The sequence below is a fragment of the Ammospiza caudacuta genome, chromosome 5, assembly GCF_027887145.1.
Source record: "Ammospiza caudacuta isolate bAmmCau1 chromosome 5, bAmmCau1.pri, whole genome shotgun sequence".
Classification (NCBI taxonomy): Eukaryota; Metazoa; Chordata; class Aves; order Passeriformes; family Passerellidae; genus Ammospiza; species Ammospiza caudacuta.
In genome coordinates this window covers 28,801,675-28,822,414 of record NC_080597.1, presented here as the reverse complement: position 1 = coordinate 28,822,414, position 20,740 = coordinate 28,801,675, and the positions used below count along the sequence as shown (strand labels likewise).

At 37.2% G+C, this 20,740-nt stretch overlaps 1 protein-coding gene across 4 annotated transcripts in view; it reads right to left on the bottom strand.

Moving 5' to 3' along the window:
- The window catches only part of TNRC6B (trinucleotide repeat containing adaptor 6B), a 134,208-nt gene that overhangs the window by 105,974 nt on the left and 7,494 nt on the right, over positions 1–20,740 (bottom strand). For 3 of the 4 annotated variants that reach the window (XM_058804452.1, XM_058804453.1, XM_058804454.1), the window contains exons 2-3: positions 15,869–15,941; positions 10,897–10,995 (exon numbers count right to left, since the gene is read on the bottom strand). The exons of the other annotated variant lie outside the window; for it this stretch is intronic. In XM_058804452.1, the coding sequence (XP_058660435.1) occupies positions 10,897–10,950 (54 nt within the window). In that variant the 5' untranslated portion in view covers positions 10,951–10,995; positions 15,869–15,941. The remainder of the gene's footprint in view (positions 1–10,896; positions 10,996–15,868; positions 15,942–20,740) is intronic. 4 annotated transcript variants of the gene reach the window in all.

Genomic DNA, 20,740 nt, shown 5'->3' with positions numbered 1-20,740 from the left:
CAAATTGTTTAGCAAAATTAGCCTCAATGTACTTCTTAGATTAAATCTTAAATTCAGTACACAAATGAAAGCATTAAAAAACTCCTTAGAATTTGTGATTTAAACTTATAAAAAACAAACTCAGCTTCTAAAATGAGAATGCACCAAGTATTTTTCTGAATCACACAGAGGAAAGTCTTAAAGACAAGATATGCATGAAATAGTGGCTGAATTTTTGGTCTCTTTCAGAACTTTGTTGTATTGAGTAACTAAATTTGCACTTGAACCTACTTCTACCTTTTTTTTTTCCCTCCATTTTGCCAAAGCACAGTCTTGATATATAAAAATCACCAACAAAAATTTGTGAACCTAGCCTAATCAGTATTTCTTTGAAGCTTTTCAGCAGCATCTAGATGGAGCATTTCAGTGTTAATACCACCACACAGTCCTGACTGGTTTTCTGTTAGTTACAGCAGAAGTAAAACTTACTAACATAATCCCTCTGCTAAATCACACTTCACATTCAGAACTCCCTGCTAATCATTTTGACTGCTAACACACTTAGACCACAGTAATTACATTCAAAAGTTACTAATCTGCTACTGGCGTTTGCTATATGCAGCTTAATGGTACTTTAACACCTGGCTCACTGAAACATGACATTAACTAGAAGAAATGCCAACATGTTAACAGAAATAATCATTAAAACATGCAGCATCCACATAGAACAGCAGGACAAGTTGTCAAAGGAAACTCCGTTCATCATTAACCTATGGAGCTCAGAAGATGTAATTTATGCTGCAGCTAAACAAGCACAAAAGCAGCAGCAGTGGTTAAAGACCAGAAGTTCTGCTTTTAGTTTCAGCTGTCACCAAACAGTCACAAAGTAATTGCAGAAATAACCTATGGCTCACTTTCTATGTAATATTTAAGATGTTTGTTAACAAATATTCTGTGAAATACCCAGCAGCTTAGCATGAGTTCCCTGCTAAGCTTAAGCATTTTTATCAATACCATGAAAACAACAGTCACACTTCGGAAATGCTTAACAGGTTGGGATCCAAGCCACGTTTCATATTGTACAAATACAAAAGTTTACTTAATAAAAAATTTATTATTTTTTAATGTATCACTAAGCTGTTTAGTATTTAAAATACAATAGCTAATTATTTAAAATATAATGTTAAAATACAATGTGTGTGTGCATATATATATATATATATATATCTTGCTCTGAAAGCAATTTAAACCACCTAGCTGTTTGCAGCAAGATACAGTTCTACCTTATGTCAACCACGGAAGATGTTAAAGTCACTCAAGTCATGGTATGACAGGATATCCAGAAATACCATCTGAAAACTCCAACTCTGAAGCTGCCAAGGCAGCTTTGAATAATAACTCGACCATCTCAGACACAAAAAACGAATAAAGCATTCTGAATTTAAGCTACACTGCTTTTCTTCTCCTGCTCCACTCTTGATGATCCATCTTTTAGTGTGTTCCATCCATACACTCCATCCATTTTGTAGTGTATTCTACATATACATAGTATGGATGGAGACCAGGAAAATAGGAATTTAGTAAGACAGAAAAATTCTCCAATTTTATTTAATTAACCTTTTATATTATTCTTCAGCTAAAGAGCAAAAGCATTTCACAAGCCATGAATTCTTGCTAAGTTCAGCTACCTTTTACACTTTCATAACAAAATTTTTACACTTTCCATTTAGGGGACACATCTGACCCAAAAGCCCTTGAACAGCTCACCCCCACCAGGACTTTCACAAGCCACTCTCACCCAGTGACTCCATTTAGTCAACTCATTTTATGGTGCAGACACAGATGAACAAGTTATAGCAGTTTAAGCTGACATCTGTAAGTGGCTGATATTCTAATACACACATTGTTAACCACCCTGACACAGATGAGAGAAAACATTAACTTTCTCCCACTTGGAGTTGGAAATCTAGATGATGCATTGCCACAAAAGGACAACAGGCATGAACTGCTAAAGGAATTTTCAAAGCCTTAAGAAAGCAGGTGATAATCAGAATCACAGAAAACTAAATTACACTTTTGCACTACACATTTAATCACCTTCACTGATACAAATACTTTTTGCAGCTGTTTGTTAGGAATGACTGAAAGTGACATAAGCGAGGCACACACAAATTGGTGCTGAAGTTATTCTGCCTTAAGACCAGACAGTGAAGCAACAGAAAAAAGAACTTTCTTTTCTGCGTTCACAGAAATCTGTTGTGTGGATTCTAAACCCATAGAAACTAACAGTGACCCAAAAAGTTCCTCAACAGCTGGAGGCTGAGAACAAATCTGTTATATGTATATATTAACCCTGCCTTAGGTCTGTATTAGGCATCCACTTTTGATCACTGTCAAAAAGGAGAAGGAATACAGGCTATCCACACCCACAGCTGCTTTCCAGTTTCTCCAGTTACCAGAATGAAAATCCAAACTCATTTTAGTCACAGGGGAGCCACTGACACTGCTGCTTGCTTTTACATTTTTTCTAAATTTATCAAGATTATTAAAAAGATTAGCTATCTGACAGACCACCAAACCATTAATGTAGCCACTCATCTCTGGAAGCAGAGCCTGGGCTTTTCAACAACTTGCCCTCAAAAACTCCCCAACAAACCTTTAGATGCCATGGGAATAAGTTATTTCTCTGGGAATTACATGTGGAAATTGTATCTGTTGAAACCAACCAATATGATTTCAAAGTACCTCTAAATATTTCTCAACCTAATTCCACACTACTGTGTCTACACTCTCCCCTCATGATATACCCTCTGCCTACTGCTCAAATGCTTCAGTGACTTCAAACAAGTGCCAGGAAATGCTGACATGTTTTCAATGTTGCTTTTACCCTTCAGAGGAACTGATATCACACAATATGTTTTTGCAGAATTCCAGTGTCCTCAGTTGTCTGATCATCCTCTTATGTATTCAAACACTGAAAACCATCACTACTATTTGTTACTACTACCACCATCACAAGAATAACAACCTACACTCTTCCCATCAAACTCACATGCACTTCTTCCACACCTAATGAATGAAAAAAAAATTTTGAGGAAGTGAAAAAAATTCATACCCATCTAGTTCACAAAATGAAAAGGAAATAGTCTCTTTAGGGTCATGCAAATGTACAGTCTTGCAAATGCACAAAGTCAAGACCAATGAATTTTACACCTTTCAATGATTCAGCCAAACTAACATTCTACAAATTATTTCTAAAGTAAACTTAAGGTTTTTAAACTAGGGTAGAGTAAGCTTTAATGTCCCTGGCTCAAATTTCTCCCCAAATACCTATCCCCCCTCAAGTCAAGTCTGCCATAAGACAGGAAAATTGAAAACACTCATCAATGCTTCCACATCTGTAAGACTTCATATAAAGTTACCAATTATAAAGAACTCTGCCACAATTCACATAGACTACAACCACTGCCAACAATTCTCTAAAGCCAATACCAAATGCAAAGAGATCAAAAGGCAATATTCTGAAAAGCCAGAAAGTCCTCCAATTGTGTGCCAATAAATGGCACACCTGCATGAGAAGAGATGCTTTGTAAGCAAAGCCACAAATCAATTCCCATGAATGTCATTCACATCACATCTCATAGTGGGACTGTAGCACTATATCACATAAGCTCTCAAATGCAGAACCACTTTTTCAATCTTTAAGCAAATATCTGCTTTTTTGCCTGCTTTGCAAAGTATTATAAGCTGCTGTAATCAACTGAAGATGAGATGCTATTGGTTGAGAAAAAACTAATGAGAAAATATTTATGAAAAAGAAAGAATCTTTAAAAGAATGGAAAAGATGAGTTTTTAAGCTGAATGTTTTCTTAAGACTGAAAGGTTTTTTCCTTTAGAAATGAGACACACACCTGTTGACTGCAGTGACATGCCAGGCCAGTACACTTCCTCCACATGAACTGTACATATGAAAAGACTGGATCAAAGAACACATGGTGACAGTTCTTACAGATCTCCAAGTCACCTTGGCACATGACGGTATTTTCCAAGAGAAAGAAAATACATCATTGTGTTAACCTTCTCTTTTGTGATTCAAAAGCACTTCAGGGTATTTTGAGATTAGAAAACAGAGAGTCATCTTTCAGTTCAGCATCTATATTTTAGCAGTCTTCACTAAGGATAAGTAGGTTTCAAATGAGCAATCCATCTTGCCTCTGTAGAAAACAGTACACCCAACTGGAAGAATCCTGAACTTGATCCTGAATTTCTTTTAAAATGTCCAAGCACCTAGGCTATCAACAGCATTCCTTCACAATAGTTCAAGTAGTACAGTCTAATTCCTTGTTCTTTTTTGCAGTCCTCAACAATTTTACCTTATTTATAACTGTTTTTTTTTTTTTATATAGTGAACCCTGATAACATACTGTACACTGGTTTTGGCTGGGATTGAGCTACATTTCTAGATAGTAGCTGGTAGAGGGCTGTGTTTTGGATTCATGCTGGAAGCAGTGCTGATAACACAGGGATGTTTCTGTTCTGCTGAGCAGGGCTCACACAGCATCAAGGCCTCTTCTGTTTCTCACAGCACCCCACCAGTGAGCAGGCTAGGGGGGCACAGGAAGCCAGAGGGGACACAGCCAGGACAACTTACCACAACTGTCCAGAGGGATACTCCACACTACATACCACCATGCTCAGCATGAAAACCGAGTGAGTGAGGGTGTGTGTGGATGTTGGCTGGGGCTAACTTTGCTCAGAGACTGGCTGGGCATCCACTGTTTGGCAGCAAGCAATTATTTTCCTTTTGCATCATTTGTTCTTTCACAGGTTTTATTTTCCTCTCCTCTTAGTTACTGGTTTGGGTTTTTTCCTCCCCAAATTATTACACCACTGTTATCTTAATCCACATATTTTCTGACTTTTTCCCTTGCAATTCTACCCCTCCATCTCACTGCAGGGACAGGAGTGGATGAGCAGCACTGTGGTGCTCAGTTGCCAGGTAGGGTTAGACCCCATACCATAATTATGGCTCTTTGTTAAATGCCTTGAAATTTTGAAATTTGAAGTTATAAACTCACAAGCAGGTTTGCTTGGGTATTTTTTCCCCATGTAGAGAGGTCCAAGTGTGTAGTGTTTTGTAGAAAAGTATTTTAGGTTCTTTTTCTGGCCACACTGTTGAAGTTCCAGAGAGAAACTAACCCAAGATTTCTGCTTCCCTTAATGGACTATGTTAATTAATACTTAAAACCAGAGGACTATGCCATAACACTTCTACAAGCTTTTATAACATGTAATTAAAATGAATTTTAAGTAAATTAATTCTTTACTGAGAGGTTAATGGATTTTTATTTCAATACATGATATGCAAATATTTTGGGTTTGAGATATTCTCCTCAAGAGCTGCAGCTTTTTCAGGTTAACTAAATGAAGCTAGCAGAGCATGGAGATGACATCAGTTTCTGTTGTGAAAAATTCTTTGTCCTCCTGGTTCTTAAGCTGCTACATTTTGGGAGAAGCATAAATTATCATGTTATATAGAATACCTCTCTACTTTTCAAAGACTATACAAGATACTTAATTCAAAGACTCCAGGAAATTAGTATACTTGTAAGCCAGCTTTACAAAGACTAGCTGCTCCTACAACTCTTGTTCCAGAAAAATAATGGAAATATACCCTGTGTATCAGGGCAGAAAAATGCTGGAAGCTCCACAGGTAACTCACCAGCAGACATGAAAAATGAAATAACTAAATAAAAAACCCCAAAGCCTACTGTCATGAATCCAATGGAGAAGCAACAGCCACGTGAGTAAGCTGTAACCTACTCAGAACTGTCAGGTACTCACAAGAAAGTACACTGAGGTTGAAACCTCACCTCTCATAACAAGCCAAAATTTTCCAAGAGTGCAGGGATTTATTCTGCAGGGAACCATCATCTGAAAGCACCCTGTACCAGGCCAGTACTAGACTGGAAAACATATTTTTTATAATTACACTCACAAAGTGTAATTGTAATGTTTATTTCATTACTGTATGGGCCTGAATTTTTAAATTATTCAGTGTTATCTAAATTGAAACCCAGTTCTGTGTCATTGAGTAGGGCTGTAAGCCCCAGAGACACAGGCATCAAGGTTTTGGATGCTATAAGTTTACTTACTTAACTAAGGGTTTTTTTTTCATTACATTAATTCTAAATCCCACAAAATGAAAGCATCAGCCTAACTTTTGTACTATTGTCATCATTATGCAACATCCACAGCAGGAACTCAGCATACCTTACCCATAAATGCATTTAGTGGAACGTTCCTGCTTTTAGGAAAGAGAACTTTAACCAACACTGCCTTGTGAATTTTAAGATTCTGTTTATAAATTTAAAAATACCTAACTTAACATAGGCTTGTGTTCCTTTATTCTCAACATGTATGAAGTAAAGGCAAGTGTTTAGATACTTGAGTCACATACTTTTTAAACTTTTTATCATCTCTGTGTGAATGCTTCAGGATAGAAAAATAAAAACAACAAAAAACCAAACACCACAACAAAACACAGCCAGTGCCAACGGAGTTCTGAAGAGTGATTCAAAGAGAAGGCAAGTGCTAGCTCCCAATGAGACACCAAGAGGCAAGAAAAGCAAGAATTAACCAGGTTGAGAGCAGGCAGTTTTCAATAATGTAAGGGAAAGATTCACACTGACAGATATGAACACTAGCAACTTGAAATAAAATAAGGATTAACAGGTGGTCTCCAGACATCTTGTAAATGGCATTGGACAGCAAGACTGAAAAACAGGACAAGCCTCAGTGTCTGTGCCACTGATTTTGAAAGAGCCAAAGTATGAAAAAGTAGCCTAATTCCTGGCCTATCAATTCAGTTCAATAATTATTTCTATAAACACTGATGAAAACTTTGAATAAAATTACATTTACATAACACCGTATGATACAGAATATTTTCCCTTTTCCTGTTCTTATTAGGAATTAAGTGTTATTAAACATCCTGTGCAGTCATATTTTTAATCAAAATTTTATATACCTAGAGTTTTAGTATACAAAACATTAAAATGACAGAACTATGTATTTTTCTTCTTTTCCCTTCTACAACACTGAAGCAAAACCATGATTCATCAATACCTTTCTATAAATTACTTTAGTCAAAGTCCCTCACTCCCTTCTGAATTCATAGGCTTGAAGGAACAGCTATGAGGAGAGCGAGAAATTCTACATTTAACATGAGCATTTTAATTGCATTTTTTGATAAAGAAGTTTTCTGCATAAGCTCAAAACTCCTGCCAACATTGAAAGAAATCTAAAAGTACCTCAAATCAGGCATAAAATTCTAGCTTCCTCCTGCAATATTTTACAGCAAAGGAAGAACTAAGAAACCAAGTTTAAGTATTGCCTGTGCAGTAATCCTTAACTAATGGATCAACCAGTTGAAATCGGTCACAAACAAGAAGTTCAGCACTTGTTGATATTGTCAGGGTCCAAGGTTGTTAATGGAAAAAGCCTAGCAACTATAAGTAGCTAATTAGCTACCACAAAATATAATTAAAAATAAAAATCATAATCCAAATAGCAAAGGGTATAGGGTTCCAAGGAGAAACACTGGTTTTCTTTTCTTCTTGTTGCAATAGAGAGGTAGCAGAAGATTTCACTCAGGTGCCAGAAGTTTGGAACCAGAATGACCCAGTGCTTCCTGCCTCCCACTAGGCAGCTCCAGCAGCCATGACTGGGGAGAACACCACGAGGTCTTGCTTGGATTCTCAGTTCTGAAGAGATCAGTCCTGCAAAATCCCCTTGATTGTACCCCCCTGGTGAGCCTTTGCCACCTCATGGTGGTACTCAAAGATTGGACTCAAAGATCTTGGAGGTCTCTTCCAACTTAAACAATTCTATGATTCTTTTCTTGTTTTTTAAAAGGAAGAAAAGAGACCCTGAAGAGCCAGAAATCAGACAGCCCACCCCAAACTATTCTAAAAGGTGAAAGGATACTTCACTGTATGACACTCACTAGCAGGTCATTGGGAGAAAATAGACTGGATATTATTATCAATTAAGACTTCCACATCTGCCGAAACTAAATTAATTTTTAAACCCATATGCTCATTTGAAATAACTGACTTCTGCACAAGTTGCTTCCTCTCTGTATAGCACTAACATTAGGTAATTATTGGAATCAAGAGCATGCTACTGTCAGGTGCCAGCTGTCTTTACCATGTTGAGGCCATTTTAAAGAAAGTGTATGCAAAATTGAGAACATGAGCACAACTCAACAACCATAATATTAAAAAATTAAATTACTAATTAAATAAAAATGTATACATGGACAACAGTGGTTGAAATAAACACTAAAGTGGGAACTGAGTCCATTGTTAACTGTCCTTAAACTTAATTTCCAATGAGTTGCCACTGAGTTTGTCCCTCATTTCAAGAGCTGACTTTACAACTGCTCATCAGGTTGTTAGGAGTCAAGCAAGAAGATCATTATTCATGATGTCTCACTGCAGGGCTTAAACTTTCTGATCATACCTTACATAGTGTTAATTAGTTTGAAGGCCATAAATATTTAGGCTTTAAAGTGACTTGCTCAGCTCTACATAAGGCATAATATAATTTTTTTCTTCAAAACCAGAGGAAATCTCCTTTTATCTTCAAGTCTTGACCAGGATGTCTCAAAATACTATACAGTCTAGGATGCCAGAAAATCTGAGACAGTTATAGACCCAAACCAGTTTACAAGCATACAGCATGACATATCATTTGTTTTCCCCTCTACGATAGAATCTTCATGTTAAATTCAGGTTATTTTCAGGCTGGTAGGACAAAAAAAATTAATTCTTGCAGTATCCAAATCTTTATAACCTGATATTCATGGTATCTCCACAGAAGATGATTTTGCTCTCATTTCTTGCAGAATACTTCATTTAAGTATACCTCATATCTCCTGCCTGAAAAATTTGGGAGTGGGTGAGGAGGGATGGGCAAAGAATCTCACAAAAGAAAAAAACTGAACTACATTACTGAATATCTAAAATGGCATTTCGTAGGAAAATGTATTTTTATGAAAAAAAGTTACTAGATCATTTAAACATTTGTAAATTAAGGGAATAATTTCAATGATACTAGACAATATAGTGAAACATAATTTGCCTAAAATTTTCTAGGACAAACTTTCAACTGTTATAGATGCAAAACTCTCCTGAGACAAGCAAAGAGAATAATCATTTACAGATTGAAGAAACACTGAAAAACAGACTTCAGTGAGTAGTCCTGTACATCACAGAATGCAGAGAAGAATTAGATGCAGTCATGACTTTTTTGCTTAATATTCACTGATCCTATATAGTCATTTATTAATAACACTAAATACCAGATGCACAATTCCTGATCTCCCATAACGACAATTGTTTCAAAGCAATACCTCATACACATTTAGGTATTTGAAGTCAGTATAAAGAATCTGATTTTAAATTTAAGCTCATTCAATTTTTGGAGCAGATATACAATATTCACCATTATATCCAGAATTAAGTATGCCAAAGAAAAGCACACCCTTCATTGGAGGAAAAGACAGTCACTTCCATCTACTTCCTGCCACACAGGCAAAAAGGCAAAAAAAAAAAAAAAAGGCAAGCTGTGTATCCATAAATATACACACAGGCACCTGTCTGTATACACATAAATGCCTGTTCACACACAAAGATCCTCTCTGTGTGGTGAAAAGAAGGCACCAATAGCTGTGCTATAATCAGTAATTATTGCACCATGATGTCTCCTCTCTCATGTCTATTCCCCACTGAAACCTGTAATCACATCCTTGTCAAAAGATGTGTTCAATAGCCTGGATTGCTGCAAGTACATCCACTGATATGTTCTCATTTTTCAGCTCCTAATCTAGAGCCAACCTTCCTTCAAAGCTATTTAAAATTAACACAACTCCTGAAGTACATGCAGCACAATTGCCAAGTCCTTCCTCTAATAATTACTTACTAACTTACTTCCTAACTTGGTGCTTACAGTTAAAAAAATGTTTTTTCTTATACACTAAAACAGTGAAAGCATCTCTCCAAAGGTCTACCTAGGAAACAGATTTTAACTTTAGTCTTTTAGTTTTTAATTTCTCAGTCTCTCTCTTACACAAAGCTACAAGCAAACTAACAATGATTCAGATTTTTGTGAAATGTAGGGAGCACGTTTTAAACACACATCAGGTGCAATGTTGACACTAACTCATTGAGCAGTCAGGACTATAAACTGTATTCATAAACCTTCAGAAGAGTATGCCAATGACTATGTATTTATGACAACCAAAGTAATTCACAACTTAACATCTGCATCTTCAGGAAGAAGGCAAAAAGCAGGACACAGCATTGTGCTCAACAGAACACTTCACACTCTCCTGTTCCAACAAGCTATGCTGAGAATCAGAGGTGCCTTCAAAAGCAACACAATCCAGTCTCACAGCACATGCTGGCAAGTACAAGGAAACAAGCAGCAGCACACCTTCAATATAGGTCAGTCAGTAATCCACAGACACCAGCACCTGCACCTAAGGGCCCCCATGTCTAATTCCTTGGGTTAGTTCAGAGAGTGGGTGGCTAGGAAAGAAAGTCCTCCCAGTTATCACAAATTCAATACTATCAGGATTAGTATCTTTTCACAAGTTTTCTCTTTCCTTCGTGGAAGTGCTTGAAAATACATGTTCCAATCCTTAGTGGGTAGCAAAACCCCTGTCTTTCTAAAGATTTTTCCAAGTTTAATTTTTTAAGCATCTCCATGACAATAAATAATAAGCATCTACATGAAGTTTCTTATTAAAATTATCAGCACCAGTCAAAGTTCACTCCATGTACCCCCCCCCCTCCACCATCCCTTTCAGCCAAACAAGCTTTTCTTCTTTCAAAACACAGTGGTATTTACCTCACTGACCTTGGGACTGCCTTCCTCCAGTATTTCTCCCTCATCAGTTTGCATGGGAACAGGATCTGTGCAAAGCTCTGCAGAAATGCAAAATACTGCCTAAAAGATAAACAAAAAAGATATATTTTAAAAACAATTATTTTTCTGCTTTTAACAAAGTTTTGTGAGATTGCAGTGTACATAAACTACAATTCTAGGCTATGACCTTTAATGCTGCCATTCTGCATATATTTGCTGAAATTACATTTTACACAAATGAGAACTGCTATTCAGAATAAGACAAAACTACTTAATTAAAAGAAAAAACCCACTTAATAGTTATATCCTCCTTTCTTTTTAACTTGAAAGTGTCATTGCTGAGTACTTAATTTAGTCACTGATTTTACTCAGTAAAGCCACAGTCAGCAAGGAATGATCACACAGACCAGAGCTGAGCAATTCTTTCTTACTAGGAAACAGCTTTTGTGCAAATACAAGCTTTAAAGACACAGCTTAAAGACAATCTAAAGGTTATTAGTTTGAAAAATTTTTAAGACTTCCAGTGATCTCACAGAACCTCTGAAGTCTTACTTTCAGGATTTTTTCCTTGACTTCATTCTAAAAATAAATACATTCTAGAATCTAAATGGTTCAGGGAACAGATAAAGTCATTTACCTTCAGGATGGCATTTACAATTTAACCCAGGTCAACAGATCCCAGTGTTTCAAATATTCAACACTACTAGGTAATCTATTTTCAGATTTGTTTGACATGCCAGTGTGGCTCCAGCTGAACAAAATCTGCACCCCAAACTCCATTCTTCATATTGTAAAGTAAATTATGGAAGGATGCAATCCAACTAGGGAGACTTTGGTGTTTAAGATTAGAATGGCTTCTACTCCAGAGGATGAGACATCTTTCTGGGATAATGGATCAAATTAATTAATTTAAGAGATCAAATGCAACAGCATAAATTCAGCAGGAATTTCTAACACTTAAAATGCAAGACATAAGCCATGACCAGATCTCTGACATTCCAGGTATATGGAAAGTAAGGGCTCACACTGAATACACGGAGTTAAGAATTCTCTTAAAGCCAAGAGTTGTTGGCCTTTAACAGTTGTCCCTCACAAATGCACCAGCATTTAACATCCATTTCAAGTCTCTCTACTTCTGCACCTCAGCTACAGAACTGCTGTCACCTTCACAGCAGCAATTCCAAGCCTGGAAACTGACAACAGAAAGCTTCTAAATGATGCACCCCCTTCACTTCGTTGTTAATGTTTGTTCAGAGTGTAAGGCTGTCTGCATTCCAGCCTCCTCTGTTGTGTTGCACATAGGTAAAACAACATCTGCCACGGTAGACTCAAGGAGTGAATAACAAGTTCTATAAACATTAAGGGCCTGGAGCTACAAAATGTTACATACAACTTAATAAATCTTACAACCAACAAGCTGTTACATTCAGTAATATCATACACTCTAGTGCAAGGCACAAGAGTTGTAAAGACTTAGAGCATAGTAATTTCCTTTTCTGGAAAAGAAGGAATGAGGAGAAAAATCAAACTCTTACCCAAATCCTCACTTAAACATTCTGCCTTCAGCACATAATCAAAAATCAGAGGTATCAAATGCTAAGCATTTGACATCTATACCAAGATCCTCCTGCCTAGAACAAATGTTTCTAGCTTTTTGTTCTGCACCAAGAGTGGAGGAGGCAGTCCCTGTCCATGGTACTTCTTTGCCATGCTCAGTTTCTGAAACCCACTCCAGAACTTTCAGAGCTGGGAGTTTTGGAGCATGATTTTGCAGTATCAGAGTCAAGTAATTGGGAAGCTCCTCAGAGTTTTGTTAGACAGACAGTCTGATGTCTAACAGCCAAAACAGCTTTGGCCAGAAGGATTCCTGTGGCACTTACCCGGCCTCGAAGTCAGAAAAACAAGCAAGAATGAACTTGAGCTACAGAAGCATTAAAAAAACCCTTACATATAAAACAAGACCAGAAAGGTCAGACCAAGAGCACTGCAAGGGGAAGTCACTTTTCATTCAGAGTGCTGGAAGAACTCAAACATAAGCCTTTGAAAAACTGACATGTTTTATCTTCTGAGATCCCTCACTACCAGAGGAATTGGCAGTATTTGACTCCAGTTTTTATATACTCCTGGAAGAAGACAAAAAAACTACCAACCAGTGCATCTCAAAGGAGGAAAGAAAAGGTCAGTAGAACTAGGAAATTTTAAAAATGGAAAGGCTACAAGAACAAAGAAAAGCAAGCTCTCCCACAGACAACAGATTAAATACACTGGAACTATCCAGAACTCAAGAGACTGGAGTACAAAATTGAATGAATAAACTCTTTTCCTTCTCCATTGTATTTTCTTTTTTATAATTTCTATTTTCTCTCTTTATTTATCCCATAATTAATGTTTTACTTGCTTTAACATTTAAAAAAAACCATATAATATTATGTCATACAATACTTACTTAGAGTGAACTCACTCACATGGGATGGTAAAAAGCTAGAAGTTCTAAAAGGCTCAGTAATTTACTAGAAAACTTCACAAGGGAAAAAGAAAATCCACCAACAAAAATATTTATCTGATGCAGGAAGAGCCTAAGCTACAGACTACAAAAGGTGTTGCAAGAGGAAGTTTTGCTGAACACTGTCCTTTTGTTGTTTGGTTTGGGTTTTTTTAATACTTCATTGCATTTGCTTCTGGGTTCTTTCAGGAGACGAAACATCTTCCAACAAACTATGAGCCCAATAAAATAATTTTTATGTTCTTTTGCATCCATGAATCATTGATTCCTTTAGCCACTGGCACAAGAATGCTGCACTGCAAGTTTATTTATTGCCAAAAGGAGGCATTTCCAGATTTCTGAATCCATGGGACACTACCTCTGTGGCAGACTTCTGCAGCAGTCATTTACAGCTGAGGGTGACTTCTTAGCCCACAGAGACAGCTTTTTGCGAGCACATGAAGAAATAACATAATTATTCCATGTTACAGACATCCCCTCTGCAGCTCACCAGCTTCTGAGCAGAGTCCTGAAGGTGACACACAGAGTCATTTATTTTATACATGGAGGAAGGATGGGAAGTAAGAATTTGTACTAGCATCCTCTAGGATCAGGAAAATGCCAAAAGCCTAAAGGCATTTGTTTACTTATATTCAATATTTAATGTGATATGTCAAGTTCCCAGGTGATAAAAAGAAAGTTTATAGACAGCCCATTTAGATTTTCAGATCCAGCACCTATCAAGAAAGTCACTCCTGGAAAAGGTCAAAAGTAAGATAATCTTTTTCTACCCTTACGTATATCCACCCAAACTACTTGAAGTGGGACTGAAATCCCTCAATTTTTTATACCTGATATCCTTCAGAAAAATTAACTAACTTCAGCTGGAGTAAGGTAACACCAAGGAAGGCCTGACAAATAGCAATGCACTGGTATGCCCACATATGATGTAGCAAATGCACATCCAAACTTAGGAACAACTTTTATTTAACTCTTTAAATGTAATACAGTGATGAGAATCTATTCTCAAAGGTAAAAACATTCATTAATATGAACCAGCAGGATTTCTTACGAACTTTAATGTCTACTGCAATACTGTCCTGCCATTAAACAGTATGGTTTTGGGATAATCCAATTAGATTTTAGTCCTATTTTTGCTCCATGTCTTTCTTCAGCAAAGATGTATTTGTTTTGTTCACTGGGATCAGCATGAGAGATTAAATGCAGTTATCAGCCACTCAGGGTAAGCAGTGTCCTTATGGATACCATCCTGCACTACTACATTCTAACACACTCTGGCAAGCAAAACCTGAACAAAATTTCCATATAGTTATAAATCTCTGAAAACCAATACCAGTGAATAAGGTACTTCCTCTAGGCCTAATTTTCCCTCTGTGTAGAAGGGTCCAGCTTAGAAAAATACAAAGTTCTCAACAGCAAGAGAGAGCTGGAATTTCAACGATTTCAAATTTGGTTTCATCAACCAGGCATCACTGGGACTAAGTACCTTGTCTAATTCAAGGGTATTTCATACAGCAACACTTTTGTTTATAGATTGGCAGCAGGAATCAAATATGGATTAAAGAGAAAGTCCATTCTTCATCAGATAATGAAGAAAAAACGTACTTCAAGCTTCTAAAGAGTGCAGCTGTGAGAGAAGCACTTATTAATGTACAGCCAATCATGATTCCTGTGAATTCCCAAGTCTAAAGTGGATATGGCCCACTAGAAGCCCCCTGAAGGACAGTAAGGCTGCACCAAATGTCACCACTACAGACATTTAGGAGAAATGGAAGGCAGGTCCCAAACTCTGTCACAAAGCAAAGCAGGCACACCAGTGCTCTCCCAAGGCAGCGATCTCGTGTACATGGCACACTCGAAACAAGAGCAGCTAGAACAAGGCACTACTTGACTGAACAGTGTCTTAAATGAGACTGCTTGTCCGACACAACTGTATCGACACACCAGCCTCTAGGTACAGACAAAATGTTCATTTGTAACACCTGATCCAACCATATTGGATTTAATTGCTAAAGCATTGTGCTACATTGAGTCTGTTAAGAATGTACAAAGGCAACATAAAATTTAACGTACAGAAGACGTTAAATTTTTTGTCACTTTAAATGCAAGTTGTTCTGCAAGCAAGAGCATTTAGATGATAGAAAACCTTTGACTATAACTTTATTGCTTATAGGAAATAATCACCTCCCAATTCCAGTGAGTTAAAAAATCTCAACATAAATTAACTATTTTTTAAAGAAAGTGATACATCACACATATCAACTTCAGCTTACAGAAACAAATCACATCAGGCAGTAACAAACTTCACAGACAAACCCACAGGAAATAACACACTAGAAAGCACATGAACACAGATCTACATCCTACAGTATCTTAAGAACCAGCATAGGCTATTGCTCTTCTCACCTCCAACTTTCAAGATCACAATATTGAGCTTTGGTTGATTTTTACCTTTGACAGTTTCCAAGGGCTGCCAAAGCCCACAAGGATCCGTCCTGGCTACATTCAGTGCAAAAATAAAACCCTAAAAGGAGACAAAAAAAAAAATTAAAACATCAATCAACTGTGGCCATTAGTAAATTTAAAACAAATATAAAAACAAAAGTCAGCTGTCTCCAAAGCTCAGCAAACCTAGGTGCACAGCAATGAAAGGAATAGGCTGCCATCAGGAAAATATTTTCTTAAAATTCTCCCCACAAACTCACATCCAAATGTGGAAAAACAGTAAACACTGGTAGCATGTGTAAGAGAATCTCCTACTGACTATGAGATAAAACAGAACAGTAGGAGGCTCTAGAAACATAATTTCTATTCACAACTGGGAAAAACATGCAGTGAAACTGGTTTCTTGTACAGGAACTGAGAGAACACACATAAGTGTGCTTCCTTGCAGTCAAGGGAAGAGATTATATAATCCTACATTAACTCCTGAATATTAAATATTATGTGTAAAAATTAATCCCATACCTACCAACTATCAGGTATTTAATCCTATTTTGAAAGAGTAACATAGCAGCACTACACTGGCTTACAATCATGCCCATTTCAAATCATGCACAGCTAGTATTAAATACTTCAGTTTTGGTTTTGTAAAACATAACCAAGTTCCAGGAATCAAAAGAAGTCCAGAACCATCAGTTTACATTATACATCCAAGTCAACATCACTAAAATCTAAATTATTCCAGTTGCCATTATTCAGCTTTGTTGTAGGAGATATGAACAAATGGGGCTTTTCTAAATTCACTGCATCATACTACTCCTTAATGTGCAGCATTATTTAGGAACAAAGCATTCCTGTCATTGGACTAACTGCCATAAACTGAGTTAATTTTTTTTTCCTGATCTTCTAGCATTAACTAAGAGCTTGCTGGGCATGATTCCCATTCAAACAATTTCTGACTAGAAAATACATTTGGTGACAAAAGAGTGTCTTACCTGCCACTGTGGTTTACCTGTCCCTTTGCTAGTGAGAAAAGGTTTTACAGATGCAAACTTTAATTTTGAACTTGGTTCTGATTTATGCTGTGGGGTGATTCTGATAAAGCAACCAAGAGCACACTCTGCTCAAAAGGCCTCAAGATGTCTTAAAACATCCTACAGAAACCAGCTGCTGACGTAAATAAGCAAAAACATCCCATACTCAATGAGGATATGGGAAGTTGGCTTCAAGTCATTCACAACTTCAAAACAACACAGAAATATTTCATGGTTTTTCACCCACAGCACAGCAGCAGTGCAAGTCATGATTTACTATAAAAATTACCCAGGACAACCCAGGTCTCGCTGTGATGGTAATTCTCCACTTCACTTTTCAAGACTGAAGATGGAAACATAACTTGTAACCAAGTAATTTGGTAGAAGGAGAGATATTACTGGTGTTTGAGAAGAGGATTTGCAACCTCTTTATTTCACATGGTTTAGAACAATCTCTTTGCATTACTTAGGTGGAAGGAAATCCAGGAAGGATTAGTACTTCAAGGGAAAACGAACTAAAGATATCACTCTAAACAAAGCAGCTGGGAGGAATGGGAAAAGGCAGAAATGCTCAGTCTCTCACGGAAAAAAATCCAGAGGAATATTCAGGAAGGGCAGTCCCATATCCCACAAAATCACTATGGTGTTCTACAGCAAAACATGACATGAGAAAGGGTGTCCATTATGTTTGATTTAGTATTGGCTGCACAACTTCATCTTTTGTTCTGTATTTAATTCTTTGCACTGATGTTTTTGGTAACATATGGAAAATGTTTCAGCTGTTCATGTAAATATGACACAAGTACTTTTAACAAGATAAATAGCTGTAACTTGGAATAGATACTCTGTACTGCTCTTCCAAAGTAACATGAGAACAGAAGGACCAAAAAGAAGTTAAAAACCTATATGAACAAAACACAAGTCTCATTTCACAGCACTTAAATCCTTTTACATGAACAATTCAAATACAAACCATTTCATAAAATGGAGTGCTCCTGAAGATGTCATGGGGTTTAAAAAGGACAACTACAGAACGTGATCTGCTCAAGCAAATCCAATCATTAATGAACTTGTGGTTTCTTCTCATTAAACAATGTCACCCTTTTTGATTCATTGTTAAGGGAGACGTGAAACATGCAAAGGGATACTTCTCAAATGGTCCTATATCAGACTTTCAGTTTAGAAAATCCTGGCTCTAGCCTTTGAGTCTAAAGACAGTCTTGAAACATAAGGACAGAATACTTCATCATCACCTTCCCAGTGTTCCAAACCATTTACATAAACAACATTTAAGGTGCTAAATGTTTCTCCTCCCAGTTAAGGAAAAGCAAACAGAAAAGCTTATTTAGAAAAATGCTTTGCTTACAGATTTTGCCACTTTCTACTGTACAAAGCAGCACAAACCTCACTTCTTTTCTGCTCATACCAGTTAGGCTAAAGAATCCATTAAAGATTGCAGTGAACATAAAAGGTATTTGTCCTCACTTTGCTACAGCAACCTACTGTACACTACATACACTACACATCACTTCTCAACTGTCATCAAGATTACATCCCAACTACAATCAGCCAAAGTCTGCCAAGTGGTTAAGTTTTCCAAAGTCCTTTGTGCTGTGTTCCACCCTGTATTTTCACTGTGACTGAAGCATATATACACACACATTTATGTACATATACACGTATATGTGTGTACATACAATATACATATGTAAAAAAACACCCTCAAAATTATTTCTACTTTTTCTCTTCAAGGCCTTCAACACTCTACACCACATCATTTATGGAAGCTATCAAACTGAGGTTGTTGGGAGTACTGTGTTTAACTGACTGATGGCATCTTCTGGACAGCCAGCATCACAGTAAGAGTTATGGTGATACCTGGAGCAGCATGGAATTAAAACATAGTGAGTTGAGAATACCAGCTGCTTTTTACACTCCACATCAAAGTTTAACCCACTCCAGAGATTAGTTTTGCCAAGTTGGAAACAAATTATGATTTAAAAAACAAACAAACAAGCGTTTATTTTGGGGCATTTCCAAAGTGACAAAGTCTTCAAAATACAGAGGACCAGAGTTTTCTAAGGACAGGTGAAGAGTGGATGTTATATTAGACCAAAGACACGAAGCAGTTTTCTCCATCTTAAGCAAAACGTTGTGATGAGTGAGAAGCCTGCTTCTCAACAGCTCAACTTTAAACCTGAAAGCTATAAATAACTCCTTTACTGCTGATAATCCCAAGAGAATCATCCTGTCAGATTATTCATACCACTAAAGTCAACTCAAGAGCAAAGGTTTCCTTTTGAACCCCCAGTAACACTCCTCAAGTCCCACACTGCAGTATGTTTATCAAACCCAGCAGCAGTAACTAAATTAAAACTGATAAAGTGGTAAGCAGCCTTGTGCAGAGGAAAGGGGGAACGGTGCTTATTCACTGACAGCAGCAATTACAAGAGCTAAAGACAACATTACTGAAAATCATTCACATGCAGGACAGGACTGGAAGATACCGTACCTTTTAAACTACCTACTTCTCACAATCTTCCTGGATTTAATTAGAAGAGTATGGAAGTTTCCTAGGTTAAAACTATCCTTTAGCTTTGTTTGCTTTACAAGAAGAGCTGTGTTGTTAAGGAATTCACACCAGCACGGCAATACCAGCGCTAAGTCCTCCAGCAGGCACGGAGGCAGACAGGCATCCCCGGCTGCAGAGAAAGGCTCTGGGTCCGGCACTGCATCCTGTGACACAGCCTCGGGCAGAGGATTACGGCCAGCCTGAGCCAGGACATGGCCAGGAGGAAGGCCAGGGGATTGAGATGGAGAATGAAGCTTAAGTCACAATCTGCTTTTTCTGCTTTTTAAACTTCACTCTTTTATAGCTCACACCCTGAAATTTTCCAAAATAATGTTCCATATTTATCTCACTTCTAATGATTAATAACAGAGAGGTTCTCTTATACAAGGACATTTTGACTTCTCACTAACATGATTATACATGCAGAGAAGTCCAAGATCTCTGGATCTCTTTATTAGTGTCAAAGAAAACAAATGCTGAGCTGTTAAGCAAATAATTCTAAACTATAATTGCAAACACCAACTTTGAACATAACCAGCTGCCAAATAGAACTTCATCAATATTTATAGCGTGACATCAGTCTGAATTGTACTTTTCAGCTATTTCAGCACCTAAGAAAGGAACAGGAAGCTAATTTTCAAAAATCTGTTTTATATTCAACAAAGCTTTTTCTTCAAAGAAATGAGGCAACACACTCATTCTTATGGCTAATTTATAAATTTAAAAACACAATGCAAATTATTACTGATACAATGCTAGTCCTCAACACTGCAATCTTTGCTGAACATGTTTAGTTAGTACTACTGAATTTGGAACTACTTGCAAGAAGAGCTTCAGACACACTCAACTATGTGTGAGGTCAGGGCCCTAAATGTTCAGTTTTTTGGCACAAAAAGATTCTTCAACTATCGCATCTTATTTCCTCTGAAAGTGGCATTTAAAAGCAAAGCAACCCAGTTTACTATTGCAACCAAAAACATAAAAGTCTGCCTTTAGGCTACCTACTTGAACTACATGACAACTGATTGTCACTGTCAAGCTCTCACACCACATTTAAAAACCCAGCTCTTGAAAGTTGCTCCTAGTTTTGAATGTGCTTCACTTACATGTTACTTTTTGTTCATCCTTTATTAAATTTGAAATGCAGTAACACAAAACCTCAGTTATTTTTTGTCCGAACTTCGAAAGACTGAAGTTACTTTCAGTTTACTTACATACCCAGCTGTGGCAGGGGTGAGATAAGCTGATATACAGTCTCCACACACAAGGCAGCAC